General features: G+C 41.6%; 1 protein-coding gene across 7 annotated transcripts in view; it reads right to left on the bottom strand.

Moving 5' to 3' along the window:
* Positions 1-1,058: 1,058 nt before the first annotated feature.
* The window catches only part of NMRK1 (nicotinamide riboside kinase 1), a 48,745-nt gene continuing 31,031 nt past the window's right edge, over positions 1,059-18,772 (bottom strand). For 5 of the 7 annotated variants that reach the window (XM_069961828.1, XM_069961831.1, XM_069961830.1 and 2 more), the window contains 3 exons: positions 16,942-17,048; positions 14,029-14,097; positions 4,493-5,315 (listed from right to left, as the gene is read on the bottom strand). In XM_069961828.1, the coding sequence (XP_069817929.1) occupies positions 5,296-5,315; positions 14,029-14,097; positions 16,942-17,048 (196 nt within the window). In that variant the 3' untranslated portion in view covers positions 4,493-5,295. Of the gene's footprint in view, positions 1,456-4,492; positions 5,316-14,028; positions 14,098-16,941; positions 17,049-18,772 lie in introns of those variants that run through there. The other 2 variants (XR_011362136.1, XM_069961832.1) reach the window with 2 other exon arrangements.

The raw sequence follows: 18,772 nt of genomic DNA, 5'->3' as shown, positions 1-18,772 counted from the left end.
TAATAAATGACAAATATATATATAAAAAATAAAAAATAAATAATAAATAATAATATAAAAATATATAATAAATAAAATTAATAATAAAAATAATAATAAAAAACAAAAATGAATGGACTAAAATGATAAATACAAATCGGAGTCATACTCGAATAGGTAACTTTAAGAAACTACCAATGAGAACAAGGCTATATAAATGGTTTAAAAGAACTTGTGAGTAACCGCATGAGCACGGGATAATATGTATAGGAGATTAATGGCCAGGGCTTGTGGGATCTGTGTATATCAGAACTTGTGCAATCGCGCTTTATCTGAAAGTGCTGACGGGGTTAAATCCAACTGACTTGAACTAGAGATATTTTGTGTCATGCGCAGTCCGGGCTATGATAACATCGTGGCCATCTTTGAATGGGGCCGCATCACATGACTTTATACGTCATGTTAGAGGCGGAGTTTACATGGTGTACATGCGCAGTTGCTAATTTGGGACGCTGATGCCGGGGCTGCAGACCGTGATCCATGTGGGGAGGAATATTGACAGTTTTATCTAGGTATGGAAATCAATCTATGTTAATTGCAAGTGCTATTTATATTTCACACCACCTTGCAACAGTACCCTTGAGAAAGTCTCGGCACAGAGACGGAACGCGTGGGGTTGCCAGTTCCCGACTTGGTCTCCCTCCTATGGTGATATCTGATCTTATGCTCTACCATGTATATTCTTTGTATTTTTTCCATTTTCTCTGAGATATCTTCTTGGTCTTCGTGTCCATCTCAGACATAGGTTTAGTTACAGCTATAGCCATTTTCCATATACATTGCATAGGAGGGGGTTTATACTTATACCAGTCGGGATAGTGTGGTACTGTGGCTACCTTGCCCAGTCCAATAGAATTTTTCTCTGTTTTTTAAATGTTTTTAGATGTTTGTCTTGCACTTGTAATATTTTTGGTACATTAATAAAGAATTATTCTACTTAATTGTGAGAGATACGACTATTTATTATTTGGATGTGCCACCCATATTTGTATGACATACTTTTCTTTCTTCTTTTGGATACAGTTACAATCCTGTTCCACAATGGGAATAGGTCATACACAAACAACATATATTGTACAAAACAAAAATAACTTTTTCTGCATGAAAATTGTCAGATTTAGGGAAATTGTGTATCTATACATGCAACTTGCTTCGGTGAAGTGTTATTCTTACCTCATATTCCTACCTCAGATAATGTCATATCATTGGAATACACTATGGGGAAAATTTAGATTCGCTTTTTGCACCTCCTTTGCAAAAGGGATATGATGACCAGCATAAAAAGGGGCATACTTTAAACAGCTCACGGCCAGTGGTTTCTATTTACTTGAATAAACTTGTGGTACAGCCAGGTGGCCAGGGGATCTCTTCAATTTCACAATCGGTTGGGGATCCACGGTCAAGTGGTGGCAAATCCTAGTTAAAGATGGGAATAACTCCTTCAGTATACTCTTGACATACAGCCAGCAGTAAAAGAGCAGGGTCAGCATTATTGAACAGGGTTGCAGAAAGGTGGGTATGACTTATGACTTAGTCTAGGTTCACACTGCGTTTCTGCAATCCGTTTTTTTCATCCGCTTTTTTTTTTTAAAAACGGATCCATTTGTGTGCATCAGTTTTTCCATTGACTTCCATTGTAAAAAAAAACGGATCCGTTTTTTTGGACGGACACAAAAACGTAGCTGACACTACTTTTGTTACAATGTTACAATGGAAGTCAATGGAAAAAGGATCAAAACGGATGCACACAAATGCATCAGTTTTTTTCATCCAGTTTTTGCAAAAAAAACAGATGAGAACGGATTGCAAAAACGCAGTGTGAACCTAGCCTTATGTAGCCTTGCTTTCTAACAGAAGGTTGTCATTATCTAGGTAGGGGCGTATTTCCACAAAAAATTGGCACATAAAAAGTATCCAAATGAAACTGGATGCCAGCGAGATAAAATCTCTCTAGTGCCACCTTTAAAGGGGTTGTCCGGCGATAAAAAATTATTCACAGAATAACACACATTACAAAGTTATACAACTTTGTAATGTATGTTATGTCTGTGAATGGCCCCCTTCCCCGTGTTTCCCCCCACCCACGCTAGACCCGGAAGTGTGGTGCATTATACTCACCGCATGTCGTGTCGTCCACGGTCTCCGATCGTCAGCAGTGACGTCTTCTTCGTGAGTCCGGCGGATCTTCCCGAGTGCCGGCAACCCTCTGCAGCGTCATCCGAAGCTCAGCCGCGATTGGCTGAGCATAACTGTGCTCAGCCAATCGCGGCTGAGCGGCTGATGACGCGGCCACGTCATCAGCTGCTCAGCCGCGATTGGCTGAGCACAGTTATGCTCAGCCAATCGCGGCTGAGCTTCGGATGACGCTGCAGAGGGCGGCCGGCACTCGGGAAGATCCGCCAGACTCACGAAGAAGACGTCACTGCTGACGATCGGAGACCGTGGTCGGCACGCGACAGGTAATGTATAGCGCACCACACTTCCGGGTACACGGGTGGGGGTGGTGGGACACGGGGAAGGGGGCCATTCACAGACATAACATACATTACAAAGTTGTATAACTTTGTAATGTGTGTTATTCTGTGAATAATTTTTTATCGCCGGACAACCCCTTTAATATCCAGAAAGTTGCAGTATGTTTCACAAAAACATAAAGAAGCAATTTATTTCACAAGGTGCAGAACATCTAACATGGTGCTACAGAGCTTGGAAATAGCAATATATCACTTTTGAAGGACTTGTGATGTGTACTCAGACTTTCTCTGGATATTAGAGTTAGGGGTGTAGTAAGCTGCACTTTTGCTGGAGGTAGTACATTTGTAGTGACTCAATTACACAGCACATATTACAATAGAATATTTAAAGCATCTCAGTACCCACAACCTGACTAGAGTGAAGCGGACTGTCGGAGCGCAACTATGCGGCCGGGGTCACAGGCATGACGAGAGAGCGAACTGTTTTCGGACCAAAAGTCCGAACAGTTCGCTCATCTCTAAATCTGAGCCCCCCCCCCCCCCCCCCCCCCCCCCAAACCACTTGTACCTTCAGATAGCTGCTTTTAAGCCAAGATCTGTCCTGCGGTCCGTTTGGCAGGCAGGTGATGCAGTTATTGTCCTAAAAAAATACTTTAAAACTTGAAGCCCCGTGACAAAAGGGAGTATCTGTGCCCTAACTTTGCACCATCCCTCCTCCCCACCCTCTTCATCATTAGGAATGCTCCAGGCAGATTGCCTCCTATTCCCCACCTGTGTTAGCCCGGCACATGGGCTGTATCGTTAAAGGACAACTCCCGCGCTAAGGAAAAAAACCAAAAACCAGTCAGAAACCTAGCTTTTATACTTATCATCCCTCCTGAGCTGTCACTGTTTGAATTTCCCACCGTCTGTGTACCTTCTGATTTCTAGTCTTGTTCTTCATTTCTTCCTTGCTTCCTGGTTTCAGCTTCCCATGATGCACTTTGGCTGCTGTGACAAGCCAGCCCCCTGCTGTGACACTGCAAGTGCCTGCCCCTCCATTCACTACAACTCCCATCATACACTAAACATGACCCCCTCTCTGCCTCTCTTCAGTCAGGCTGCTATATACACACACTGAAGCTGCACACACATACTTTCACCTCACTGTAGTGTACATTCTGCAGGATGGCCGTCCCTAATTAGGTCAGGGCAGCAGGGGAGAGATAAGACGTCTGTGTAGCTGACATGCCAGGAGTGAGGAGAAAGATAAGCAAGTGACTCACTCACTGAGTCCACTCGGCAGCAGGAGGGAGTATGGGGGAGGGGGTCCTGTAGCTGGTTATGTGTCGGGAGTCAGTCACGAGTCATTATTGAGTTGCAGAATGACAGATAGCTTACAGTTGCTCAGCCAATGGGAGCTGAGCAAGCCTAGTCACCTGTCCAGGCAGGGGAGGGGGAGGCTGGTGTGACAGGAGCTAGAGCAGCCCTCCTGCTGATGACTCATCGTCACTAGAAGGAGCTGAGAGAGCAGCCTGGTGACGACAGTAATTAGGTATGAAGGAGTTTCTTACACTTCCTGCTGGGGGGTTGAGGGGGGAAAAGACAGGGAAGGAGGACAGACAGGTGATTGAAGCATATTACAGTGTTATATAACTTTGTAATGTGCTTCAATTACTGGGAAAAAGTTTTTCATGGGAGTTGTCCTTTAAGAACCTGTGCAATGTTCAGCATGGAGAAAATGTTTCAGTGGCATTCCTAATGATGAAGAGGGTGATTAGGAGGGACGAAAGGGTGGTGCAAAGTTAGGGCAAAGATACTCCCGTTTGGCACGGGCTTCAAGTTTTAAAGTATTTTTTTAGGACAATAACTGCATCACCTGCCGAACGGACCCCAGGACAGATTTTGGATTAAAAGCCGCTATCCAAAGGTACAAGTGGTTTGGGGGGGGGGGGGGGGTCAGATTGTGGGTACAGAGTCGCTTTAAAGAATGGCAAGATCATTTGGCTGTCATGCATTTTTTTTTTAAGTTTGAAAAAGCAATGGGTTTTTTTTTAGCTTAAAAATAACTTTGAGCTGCATGTGCAATGACAATAAAAACACACAGCCACCAGCACACATTGAATGCCACTCCAGCACTACTGGCCTATGGTCGTCCGCCAGTCTGTGCTGAAACTGTGACATGCTTTGTGATGTGACCGCACCAGCCAAGAATTGGAGTGCTCAGCTTCTGGCAAGCAACAGGGGATTCAAAAAGGTGGGTATGAGAAAGTACTTGAAGGAATATCAGTAAGTAGCACTAAATAAACAAGACATACGTACTTCCTTACAGTACTTCCGTGTTTATGTGTTTCCGTGTTTTAAGTCATATTGGACCAAAAGATCACACATTCTATGTGTCAGCTATTCAATAAAAGCTATAATGGAATGCTATTAGAGGGCAGAGTTCTTTTTTAGGTATGAAATGGGCTGGGACCTTACTATGGCAACAGTTGATTAAAGAGTGCGGATGACCTTGTTCACATGCAGCTGTCAGTCAAAAAAACCAATGCTTCAACAACGTCTGGTTGCAGCACAATTGCACTTGACTGTTGCATTGCATGACACCTGACAGATTTCATTGGGAGATGCATGCACCTTTTCTGTTTTGTGTCTTCTACAGGAATATATTTTAAGGCCAATGATTAAAAGGATGATCCAGATGTGCATGTGCAACTCTGACATTGACTGAAAACCATTGCCTCTTCCATATCTTTAAACTAGTTCCTTTTTGCCTGTCAATCTTCACTTTCACAGGATCTTCTTACAATGTACATTGAAGCGCTTTAAAAAAAAAAAAAAAATGTTTATTAATATTTGCATCCAGAGGCTGAAAACCAATACAGACCGAATAGTTATTACCCCTGAGCGTTTCCTACAATACCATCCAGTCTATGTGTGATGGTCCTAATTACTACCTGCAAGCATAGATTTTAAAAATAGCCTAGGGAGTGTACCTAGGGAGATGTCAACTTTTTTTTCTATCAGTCTCTCCTGCCATGTGGCTATGGGAGTGAGACAGTTCCATAGACTTGCATTATAAGACCTTCTCAGTCACATGACACAGTTGGGGTGAGCACATGCTCTCCCAACTCGTTCCACCAGTCGGTCGGGGTTCAAACACTCAGACCCCGACTCATCAAAACTTCATATGTCTCTATGACATCGACAGTGCCCATTGAAGCGTACAGTATCAGAAAGCTAATCAGTAACCTTCCTTCCCCTTTTCCTAACTTAAAGTATTTTCTTTATTGTCTCACAACAGCTGTGATTAATAGAAATTTCACGTTCCATTACAGTCAGAAGGAATCCCGGCCGGAGTGTATACACATAGTATACACTCCGTCCAGGTTCCCTAGCTGCCGCAATAAACACTGACATGTCAGTTTTGTGCGGCCGGACGTTATTCATCGAATAGCGGCTGCACAACACGGACAGTTCACAGAATGAAGAGTGTGGTTCCTGACGGACTTTCCATTGTGTGCTATGGTGAATTAGGATGCAGGCGCACACAGATGCTCCCGCGTGCCAATTCAATAGAAGTGAATAGAACTGCAGTACCGGCCGGGATAATCTTCACAGACAGCGGCTGTTACGTAGTGTGGACCTGGCCTTACTCTGTGAAACCAGTAAAGTGACAACCAAATGGGAAAGTTGTGGCATGAGGATTATTTTGATCATTCTGTAAGCAGTGGTGCCAAATTAAACGGATTATCCAGGGTCAGAAAGACATGGCCATTTTCTTAGAGATTCATCATGGTTCGTCTATAATTGATGTGTGCAAGGTGACCTGTTAGCCCCCTATAGCGCAGAAGGCACCAAAGATGAAAGTATGTCTCTTACTTTCATCCTCGGCACCATTCCTGTGCACTTAGTCATTTACTCCACAGTCCGGTAAGACCGTTAGGAGCACTGGGGCACCATTGGGAGCACTGCCCTGCCCCCCATAGCACTGATCCACCCCCGACCAGCCCTTCTTATAATAATCAATTGAGCAGGCTGGATTGGTACTTTAGAGAAAGTAGAAAAAGAAAAAATTCCGATACTTGTAGACAGCGCTGTCCCAGAGAACATCCAAGGCTTACACCGAATTAGTGAAAAATAATAGTATAATATATACTAATATAATAATGTTGCACTAATATTGCCAACAAAACTACCAATTTTAGCTCTAGGGTGTCTGGCGAATCATTCAATATTAAATCCCTTATGTCTTGCAGCTCCTCATTTGTGGTCTATTTAATCACTTGTTCTTGTGGGATTCAGTACGTGGGGCGTACCACCCAAGCCCTTCGTGTGAGAATTAATAAACATAGGTCTAACGTTGAACGTGGTTTTCAATTACATAGCGTCTCTAGACATGCTGCTGATTGTAATAATTCCAAGTTCTCTTCCTTCACTGTACTACCTATTGAACAGATACCGGCGGGTGGCCAAAGGTATCAAAAGCTTAAGAGACGTGAGAACTATTGGATTTATAAACTAAAAACACTGATACCTGAAGGTCTAAACGAATATATAGAAAATGTATGCCAATAGATACTTTGGGGAATATTTTATTTATAACACCGTTTTTAATAACTTAGCCACTATTACTATTTTTAAAAAAATTTTATCTTTAGGTAGTTATAATCTATATCTACATTCATTGTGTGTGAAACTAGCTCCCTTTTATGGTGGTTATAGTTAAATTCATATAGTAACAGTGTCTATTTTTAGCTAGTTACTATATGTATCTTTATTTATTATGTGTGTAACTAGCTCCTAAACAATGTATATAATTACTTTAGCTAGTTAGATTATGTATCTCTCTTTATGATGTGTGATATAAGCTAGTTACAATCTGTATTTCTTACTGAACGTTCAATCTCACTGACGGCGTGTTGCAGCCGGACTCGGACCTGCGGTCTCCGTTGCCCTGTGTGGCATGGTTACTTACCCTGCCATTCCTGCAGTTCAGATCTTTCCGGGTAACATGATCCCCCACGGGCAGTCCGGACCGGGCCATAATACTCCCCATTTAGCTTTTAGTTTACTGTTGTCATGACAGTTTGGTCCTCCTCCTTCGGAGTGACTGATTGGCCAGGGTTTGTAGGCTCCTCCCCCGTATAGGCACGTAGTTCTTGAGGTCAAGTCCCTCCTATTTTGTACAGCGCTATGGCGCTATGGGGATTCTCTTTCTAAAGATTCCCGAGATTTACGCAATTGGCGTACGCAGTTTACGTATGCAAATAGATCCACTGATTCGGGCTAATGCTGGAGCCGCACTGAAGATCCGGGCTTAAGTGGGAGCCGCACTGAAGTTGAGCTCCGTTCAGCATGAGAGTAATGTACTTAAAGACTATTGATATTATGTTTAAGACTATGTTGGTCTATCATGTTTATTTTATCCTCTGGATTTGTTACTTCTACATGTTTTCTATGCCCCTCCTCTCCCTTCCCCCCCCCCCCCCCTCCCCGTTGGAAAATGGGCGGTTTTGGCGGGCTCTTTTCTCCCATTTAAACCACAACACTATCGGACTATAACTTATGCACTGTTCTGATGAAGGGAGACTATGTAACTCCTGAAACGCGTAAACCTTGTGCTTTTTACAAATAAATATACTATTATTTTTCACTAATTCGGTGTAAGCCTTGGATGTTCTCTGGGACAGCGCTGTCTACAAGTATCGGAATTTTTTCTTTTTCTATTTACTCTAATACGGGCCCTTGATTGGGAGTATCCCGTTCTCGATACATCTGGCTGCAGTCCTTAGGTTCCTTCGCTACCATCTCCATACGGATTCCTGGATACCCCAGTGGGGTGATATGCTTACAGCCCAAGGGGCTATTAGGTGAGTGCAATTGTTCACTCTTGGTCTAATCTGAGCCTGCCACAATAAGACACGAGGCGCCGGTGCCCTTGTTTTTTCCTGTTTTATCTTTTACTTTAGAGAAAGGGCAGTGCTCCTTACAGTCTTACTGGACCAAGGAGTAGACTACTAATTGCACAGGAATGGCGCAGAGGATGAAGTTAAGAGACATACCTTCATCCCTGGCGCCTCCTGTGCAACAGGGGGCTATCAGCAGCTTCGATTTGTTTAACCTGCTGATAGTTCCCCTTTAGGCTCCCTTCACTTCAATGGAGCCGAGTTGCAAAGAGTCATGCTGTCTTTTAAAGGGGCCATGTTTTTTGAACGCTGGATAGCCACTTTGAAAGTCTAACAAAGTATAAGAAAGAAAGATAAGGGCACTCACCCGTATGTGGCAAAATTCTTCATTTATTCAAAAGACGTGCATAATAAAAGTCCGTGCAAACATCTTACATGCGGGCAGACGCCAAACCACCTTCAAGGCGTGTACATGATGGCCATTTCGCGCGCATGCGCGCTTCAACGGATGACGTCTCTCCCGTAAGTCGCAGTTAAAATACCTCATCTGACGTACTGGGAGTAGGCGTTTACAAAGTGAAAGGTAAATACCCTTTTGCTTAAAAACAAATACTTTACGCAATGAATACAAAAAGTGATCTCAGATAAACATATTAAGTTCTATTTTATCATTAAGACCGCACTTTTCTTGTGCTCCTGTAGCTAGAATACAACGTGCTTCTGTTTTTAATAGTTGTGTGTTTGTATCTTGTCCTGGTTTGTAAAAAATTCTCTTTAAACCTGTAAATGTGAGACAGTTAGTATCTCCGTTGTGTTGTGTGTGAATGTGTTCTACCATTTTTGTCGCTGATTTTTTATTTTTTATGCAGTATATGTGTTCATAAAACCTGCGATTTAAAGGTCGCAAGGTTTTTCCAATATAAAACATCCCGCATATACACGTAATAGCATAGACTACACATTTTGTTTTGCAACAAATGAAATCGTTTATGTCAAAAGTGACTCCACCTAGGGTTATAGTTTTAGTCACTCTTGCATAATCACACCAGGAACAGTCGCCACATCTGAACATGCCTTTAGGTTGCATAGATTTAATCCACATTTTTTCTTCTTTCACCTTATTGCTAAATTTGCTCTGTACTAAGATATCTTTTAGATTTTTACATCTTTTGAAGGCTATAGTGGGTTTTTCTGTAATTAGCTCTGACAGAATAGAGTCATTATTTATTAAATACCAGTTTTTATTTATTACCTCTTTAATAATTGCCGCCATAGGGCTAAATTTAAAGGCCAGAGTGAATTTCTGTTTGTTTTGATGTTTTGTCTTTTGTTTTTTGTTTTTATTTAAGAGAGATGTTCTATCTTTGGAGAATGCCTTCTCCTCTGCCCTTTTAAGTTCATCAATTGGATATCCTCGCTGGGATAGCCTGTAGGTAAGTTCCTTAGCTTTTTCTTTGTACATTATGTCAGTGCTATTGATACGCCGTAATCGTAAGTATTGCCCATATGGTAATGCAAGTTTTACATGTGGGGGGTGATAGCTATTGTGGTGTAACAAGGAGTTGCAAGCTGTGGATTTGCGGTAACTAATTACTGTGAGTTCATTGTTTATTATTTTTACTGTAGTATCTAAGAATTCTAATTCAGATGTATTTATTTTACTAGTAAAGGCCATGTTAAATTGGTTATTGTTTATGTATGTTACAAAATCATTGAATGCTTCTGGGGTGTCATTCCAGATGATAAAGATATCATCCACGAAGCGATAATAAACATTTATCGCTCTCGTGAATGGATTACCTTCACTGAAAATCATGACTCTTTCAAATTCTGCCAAAAATAAATTGGCTAGGGTGCATGCTACCGGCGTACCCATCGCGGTACCATGTTTTTGTTGGTACCAAACGTCATTGAATACAAAAGCATTATTTTCTAAAATAAAATTTAAAGCTTCACAAATGAATTCAACAAAATCAGTACTTTTACCGATTCTTCTCAGGAAAGTACCGATGATCTCTACTACTAGGGTTTGAGGAATCCTAGTGTACAGGCTTTCTACGTCAATTGACGTTAAGAAAGCTCCTTCTGGCCATGTACATGTGTGTATGGATCGTAAAAAATCATTTGTGTCCTTGATTAATGCTGGTACCTCGTCCAAAAGAGGCCGTAATAGCCAGTCGACATATTGAGATAATGGTTCGGTTATACTTCCTATGCCGGAGACAATAGGTCTTCCGGGTGGACAGATTAGAGATTTATGGATTTTGGGGACGAGGTACCAGCATGGATATTTAGGATTTATAGGTAGTAGTTTTTCTGCTCTGTTTTGCGAAATAACACCCCTTTCTATGTTTTTCCGTAGTAAAGTGCGTAATTTGTCTTTGTATTTTTCTGTCGGGTTCTTTTGTAATTTTATATATGTTGATGTATCTCCCAGCTGTCTTTCTGCTTCTTTTATATAATACTCTTTACTCATAATAACCACGTTGCCCCCCTTGTCCGCCTTTTTGATTATTATTTCTTTGTTATTTTGTAGTGTTTTCAAGGCTTTTTGTTCATTATCGGTTAGATTTTTATTTTTTTTATTTTTTTTTTGGATGGGTACGCCGGTAGCATGCACCCTAGCCAATTTATTTTTGGCAGAATTTGAAAGAGTCATGATTTTCAGTGAAGGTAATCCATTCACGAGAGCGATAAATGTTTATTATCGCTTCGTGGATGATATCTTTATCATCTGGAATGACACCCCAGAAGCATTCAATGATTTTGTAACATACATAAACAATAACCAATTTAACATGGCCTTTACTAGTAAAATAAATACATCTGAATTAGAATTCTTAGATACTACAGTAAAAATAATAAACAATGAACTCACAGTAATTAGTTACCGCAAATCCACAGCTTGCAACTCCTTGTTACACCACAATAGCTATCACCCCCCACATGTAAAACTTGCATTACCATATGGGCAATACTTACGATTACGGCGTATCAATAGCACTGACATAATGTACAAAGAAAAAGCTAAGGAACTTACCTACAGGCTATCCCAGCGAGGATATCCAATTGATGAACTTAAAAGGGCAGAGGAGAAGGCATTCTCCAAAGATAGAACATCTCTCTTAAATAAAAACAAAAAACAAAAGACAAAACATCAAAACAAACAGAAATTCACTCTGGCCTTTAAATTTAGCCCTATGGCGGCAATTATTAAAGAGGTAATAAATAAAAACTGGTATTTAATAAATAATGACTCTATTCTGTCAGAGCTAATTACAGAAAAACCCACTATAGCCTTCAAAAGATGTAAAAATCTAAAAGATATCTTAGTACAGAGCAAATTTAGCAATAAGGTGAAAGAAGAAAAAATGTGGATTAAATCTATGCAACCTAAAGGCATGTTCAGATGTGGCGACTGTTCCTGGTGTGATTATGCAAGAGTGACTAAAACTATAACCCTAGGTGGAGTCACTTTTGACATAAACTATTTCATTTGTTGCAAAACAAAATGTGTAGTCTATGCTATTACGTGTATATGCGGGATGTTTTATATTGGAAAAACCTTGCGACCTTTAAATCGCAGGTTTTATGAACACATATACTGCATAAAAAATAAAAAATCAGCGACAAAAATGGTAGAACACATTCACACACAACACAACGGAGATACTAACTGTCTCACATTTACAGGTTTAAAGAGAATTTTTTACAAACCAGGACAAGATACAAACACACAACTATTAAAAACAGAAGCACGTTGTATTCTAGCTACAGGAGCACAAGAAAAGTGCGGTCTTAATGATAAAATAGAACTTAATATGTTTATCTGAGATCACTTTTTGTATTCATTGCGTAAAGTATTTGTTTTTAAGCAAAAGGGTATTTACCTTTCACTTTGTAAACGCCTACTCCCAGTACGTCAGATGAGGTATTTTACCTGCGACTTACGGGAGAGACGTCATCCGTTGAAGCGCGCATGCGCGCGAAATGGCCATCATGTACACGCCTTGAAGGTGGTTTGGCGTCTGCCCGCATGTAAGATGTTTGCACGGACTTTTATTATGCACGTCTTTTGAATAAAAGAAGAATTTTGCCACATACGGGTGAGTGCCCTTATCTTTCTTTCTTATACTTTGTTGGATTACCGAGATTCTACAAATAAGGAGCACCACCAGGCAACCCCACCATAGCCCTCTACATACAGCAAACAATACGCTTAGAAGCCATTAAATAAGGAGTAGTGCCAGTGATCTCTACAGACAACACTTTGAAAGTCTCATAGACCACAATAAAGGGCGGAGGGGAGGGGGGGGGGTAACTCCAAGTTGCATAAATAGTACAGTAAAAAAAAAGTATTGCATTTATCCTTTAGTGAGGGTCCACCCTCCGCCATCATGGCCTTCCCCTCACTTTCATTGTTCATTGAACTACTATGGCCGTTTCAGAAGTGTCTATGAGTTGTGGGACACACAGGCCAGTGTCCTCTTTTCAAATCAGGTCAGTCATCGATAAAGGCAGAGAACATGCCTCAAGCCACAGTCTCTATGTCAGTGTGTGCAGTGCTTTCCAATACCGCTGTTGGCGTACTGCTCTCCCGCTCGGCCAATCAGTGGCTGCGGCTGGACAACATACTAATTGGCCGGGCGGGAAAGCAGTACGCCGGGACCCCGTGCAGCGAGGAGAGGTAGTGTATACAAAGCGGGAGCCAGGCGGCAGCAGAAGGGGTTAGGGGGCAGGCAGAATTACATACACGCAGCGGTCGTTCAGACAGCTGCGAGTATGTAGTGACAGTGAACTGCCAGGACCTGACAGACTCGCAGCGAGATTTACGCTGCGAGTCTGTACGCGTGAACTGACCCTAAGCCAAAGTCGGGAATGGATTTGAAAAGTGGAGAAATCTTAGTCTTTGCTTTATGACCTGTTCCCTGTTTATAGTCTATTCCTTTGTTTACAGTTATTATTGGGCCCTATTGACACGTGTAATAGGACCCTTAGGGCCCTATTCCACCGGACGATTATCGTTAGCATAATCGTTAACGATTAACGATCTCAAGCGACCGCTATTGCGAAAGACCTGAAAACGTTCACTCATTTCCATGGAACGATAATCGTTACTTATGATCGTAATTGCGATCGTATCTTCTTCCGTATTTCTTCGCTATTGCGTTCGTATCTATTGCGAACGACCGAACGATGTCTTATTCAATGCGAACGATTTGCAAACGTTTTGCGAACGAGCAACGATAAAAATAGGTCCAGGTCTTATAAAGCGATCAACGATTTCTCGTTCGGTCGTTAATCGTTACTGCATTTCAACCGAACGATTATCGTTTAGATTCGAACGATTTAACGATAATCTGAACGATAATCGTCCGGTGGAATAGGGCCCTTAGGGTCCATTTACACAGAAAGATTATCTGACAGATTATCTGCCAAGATCTGAAGCCAAAGCCAGGAATGGATTTGAAAAGAGGAGAAATCTCAGGCTTTCCTTTATGACCTGATCTCTGTTTATAGTCTGTTTCTGGCTTTGGCTTCAAATCTTTGGCAGATAATCTGTCAGATAATCTTTCTGTGTAAATAACCCTAACACTGCTATAAATATATTCTAATATGTGACTTACCCACTCTTTTAATGTCAGAATAGACGTAACAGAGAATCTCTTCTTTTGTTTTAGTGCCATCTAAGAAAACTACAAAAAGTCACAGTTACCAGTTATTTAGCTCTATGAAGAGAAAAATAAAGACATAGCAGGGCATCCACATGTTATAAGGGAGGTAGTATAAATAATAATAATAAACATTTTGATCAAATTGTATTAGCCTACTTGCTCCCTCACAGCCACCTTAGCTGTCATTACAGCATGGTGCGTATCTGTACAGTTCCCACACTTCTGGGATCTTGTCACAGATGCTGCCCGGGCGGCAGTGGCGTGGGGTGGTGTAGTCTTGTACGGAGCACAGAATGTGGGAATGCAGCCTAATTCAAGCAATTCAGTAAGACAACACAATGCAGTTTAGCTGCCAGACTTAGCCTCAACAAAATATAAGACAGTGCTCCATAGTGTAATCCAGACAGTAGCAGTAAAGGTGAAAGTATATATGGAACTCTCACCTTAGCGAGTTGTGCTGAAATAAGGCACAACTCTTACTGGCAGCAAGTAAGTAAACCGCAGCCACTCCGGTCCAATCCCCACCGGAATTAACAACAATCAGCCAACTCCTCCACTTCAAATGACAGGATATCGGGGCAGGTCCAGGTATCAGGGGAAGATAGCATAGTAAAGATTAATTTACTAAAAACATAAATATACAAGACATGACACGTTTCGAGACCCATCCTGTCTCTTTACCAGGTGTTGATAAAGAGACCGGACCGGTCTCAAAATGAGTTGTGTCTTGTACATTTATGCTTTTAATGAATTAATATTTTCGATACCATCTCCCCTTAATACCTGGACCTGCGCCCGATACCCTGTCATTTGGAGTGAAAGAGTTGGCTGTCCCAGACTTTCTTCTGAACTCACCCCACCCCCACCTCACACAACCTCCCCACCTCTTATCTGTTCATCACATCTGAACTGATATAGGATTCATACTGGATTAGGGTGGGGGTTAGGCACAGGGCCGGCTCCAGCTTTTTGTGGGCCCTTGGGCGACAGAGCCTCGGCGGGCCCCTTTGAGGAGCAAATCATGGAGAGACAGGCGAGGAAAGATTTGCAGCAGAAGAAACATGCGGCTGCTGAATATCTTTCTCCTCCTGTATCTCCTGATCTCTGCAGTAGTCAGGACTCTAGAGGAGTCAGACCCAGTCACAGGATTATATATATATATCATGCTGGTGCTGCTAGTTCTCTAGTATACAGCTCCTTCTGTGTGTGTTTGTGTGTGTGTGTGTATATATATACATACACACACACAGAGCAGGAGCTGTATACTAGAGAACTAGCAGCACCAGCATTATATATATATATATATATATATATATATAGATTTGTTTATAATATGAACATGGTGAGACCTCTAGTTCTCCTATATTCAGGCCCTGCAGTGATATACAGTGTGTGTATATATATATATATATATATATATATATATATACACACACACACACACACTGTATATCACTGCAGGGCCTGAATATAGGAGAACTAGAGGTCTCACCATGTTCATATGATAGATAGGAGATAGGGAAATAGATAGATAGATAGATAGATACAGATATCTAGTTGTTTTGTGTATAGAGGTCCTGCTGTAATATATATATATATATATATATATATCCTGCTGTAATAGATATATATATATTACAGCAGGACCTCTATACACAAAACAAGTAGAAGAACCAGCACATACAGGACACTTAGTTTGCAGAGCCTACCTGCTGCCCTCTATCAGGTCATGTGTCCGATCACATGACCCGTGACATCATCAAAGGTCCTTCAGACTCAAAGGTCCTCTTTCCTACTCGGCTGTAGGGAAGATTTGTGATGGAAGACAGGTGCTCGGGGGCCCCAGTATGGATCGGCGGGCCCCTAACTGTCACATGCGGCCTCTAGGGGCCCAGTCCTCTTTGTTACTACACTTTTTTTTCTTTTTTACTAACAAAAAAAATGTAGTAACAAACGGGAGTGGGCCCCTAGAGGAGCTGGGGGCCCCGGCATTTGCCCTACTTAGCCGGGTGCTGACGCCGGCCCTGGTTAGGCACATTATGGTCTCATGCATGTTTGTAGCCATGAAGAGCCGAAAATATTTAACGTGCCCAACAAGTTTAAAGTGTACCTGCGGGATCAGCAGTAAATTCCCGGGCAGATTGGAATTCACCGCTAAGCTTGAATTTTTTTTAATACTGTGTACACACACACACACACGACAAGATCTGTCAACAATGAAAGGAAAGTGCAGCATTTCAGGAGAAGACAAGTTTGCTAAATTAATGTATTAGCAAAAATATTTACCTTGACGAACCCTACAAGTATAACTGTTAGTTACGATGAGGACGCCTCATTTGACCTTTAATTAATCTTTACTCCATAGACAAACAGGTAAAAACACTGAGGTGCTGTAAATAGGCTATAGCTCTTCCATGCCTCTGATGATGCACTGACAGGTGTGAAACAACTGTAAACCCAACATTTTTACCTGTTTGTCCCTGGAATAAAGAAATTATAAGTTTGAAGACCTAGTAAGAAACAGTAATTGATTTGGCTGTGGCACTATGTTAGCTTTTAGAGTTGTGTTAGGTAGTGTTCTGTGACCGAGGAATTATTTATCAGCTACATACACATATCAGTCACATCACAGTTGATATATTCTGGTGCACTGTGTAAGTGTATACAGCAGGTCACTGCATAGATTGTATGTCAGGTAGATAGATTCCTTATAACCTTCTCTGCTTTTTTAGTACAATACTGTATAATACTCCTCAAGGAGTAGTGACTACAAGCTACAAGTTATTGGAAACATTGCTATTACTTTTATCAGTATTCCAAAGAAATATACATGTAGATCAAACCCATTATATGGAGAGTTAGTACCTATGTCCCTTTGAAGCTTGTCCATCTCTTCTCTGTGCTTTATATACATGGGCCACACGTGTCCATCAAAATATCCTGGCGGATCTGGAGGGTCATAAACCCGTGTGCTGTTTAAAAGAGAGATTTTTTTTTATTTTCCAATAGGGTTTAGTTACAGCGGAAGGTATATTCTTATTTTACCAATGCTGAGAGAAAAAGGACCAGATTCCCCTTGGCTCGGATGTAATGATGTTTCTAAATCTACAACATGCCAATTACATAAAATGATAACTTTTTTGTTTTACAGGTCACTAATATACATGAAAAGTTTTTAACAGTGGGGGCTGGGGCGTTTCGATCCCCATCAATCGAAAAACTAAGGCTGGCTTCACACTGCGTTTTTGCAATCCATTTAACATATACGTTTTATGGAAAATAACGGATGCAAAAGACGGATGCAAAAACAGATGCAATTGTGTGTCATCCGTTTGGATCCGTGTCAACACTACTTTTCTGTATGCAAGAAAAAAACACATCCATTTCGATCCTGTTTTTTTTTTTTACAATGGAAAACGGATCCAAATGGATGACACACAATTGCATCCAGTTTTGCATCCGTTTTTTCCTTAAAATGTATACGTTAAACACATTGCAAAAACGCAGTATGAACCTAGCCTGACACAGCTGAGCACTGTGCCCCTTGTTTTTGATCATCTCTGTTTATAGAATCCATATACTGCATGCTTGGCTATCTGAGAAGGTCTAAGCAGAAATTAAGCAGTGATCAGTGGAGGTCTCAGCACCCCAACCCCCCTCATCAAAACTTCTGACATGTCATTATAATATTAAGATCTCCAATGTCCTGCAACACACACTGGAAACCATCTCTTAAAAGGAATGTTTCAGGTCCCTAGTGCCCTAAAAAACACCCAGAGTACCCTGTAACAGTGGTAAATCACATTCCAATAGTGTTCTCATTTCTTAGATGCAGTGCCACAAAGTGTGGAAATTCATGGTCGTCATTTGTGCAGTATTATTGGTAACTAGTCAGGGAGGAGTAGATGCGTCTTCATCTAGTCACACTGGCCTCACTGATCTGAGTGCAAGAAACGTTATGCAAAGCCTAACACACAGGGCGTCAGTCAGCCCAGGAAGGAAGAGAGGCACAATTTCTATTTCCAATGATGCCCTCCAAACTGGGCATTCAATTTTAGGCCTTCTGCCCTGATTTTTTGGTGTCTGCCACTGTCAACTGCTACTTTAGGCCTATTAATATTAATATGTTTATTAATGACCTTGTGAAGCTAAGAAATTGCCAATGAGGTTTAACACTCGTAAACAGATGGTTATGCACATGGGGAGAAAAAAGGGATGAGGTTACATACTTAGGCCATATTCACACAACGTAAGTGGCCGTTGCAACAACCGTGATTAGTACGGAAATTACTTTGTGCTGAAGGCTGAGGGAATCCCGGCCGGAGTGTATACTATGTGTATGTGCCACGATCCCTAGCGGCGCCGCGAGAAACTGACATGTCAGTTTTAATGCGTCTGGCCGCACACTCCATTGTGTGCAGTGGGGAATTTGAATGCGGGCGCACATTAGTGGACCCGCATCAGAACTAAAGATCATCCGGCCGGTAATGCAGTACCGGCCGGGATGATCTTTTCTGAGACCAGCAAAGCCTCGGAACGGCCAGCCTCTTACAGCGTCTGAACATAGCCTAAACAAGTAACTGACATAGAAAAGGACTTAAAGTGTACCTACCATTCCGCTAGCGTGGTAGGATGCCTTCTAAAAACTCTGGCAGGTACACAGTCCGCTCCGAGAGCAAACCATGTATGGAACAGA

This window comes from Dendropsophus ebraccatus, chromosome 3, assembly GCF_027789765.1.
Source record: "Dendropsophus ebraccatus isolate aDenEbr1 chromosome 3, aDenEbr1.pat, whole genome shotgun sequence".
NCBI lineage: Eukaryota > Metazoa > Chordata > Amphibia > Anura > Hylidae > Dendropsophus > Dendropsophus ebraccatus.
The sequence above is the reverse complement of the archived record's forward strand: the minus strand, read 5'-3'. Positions and strand labels throughout refer to the sequence as shown.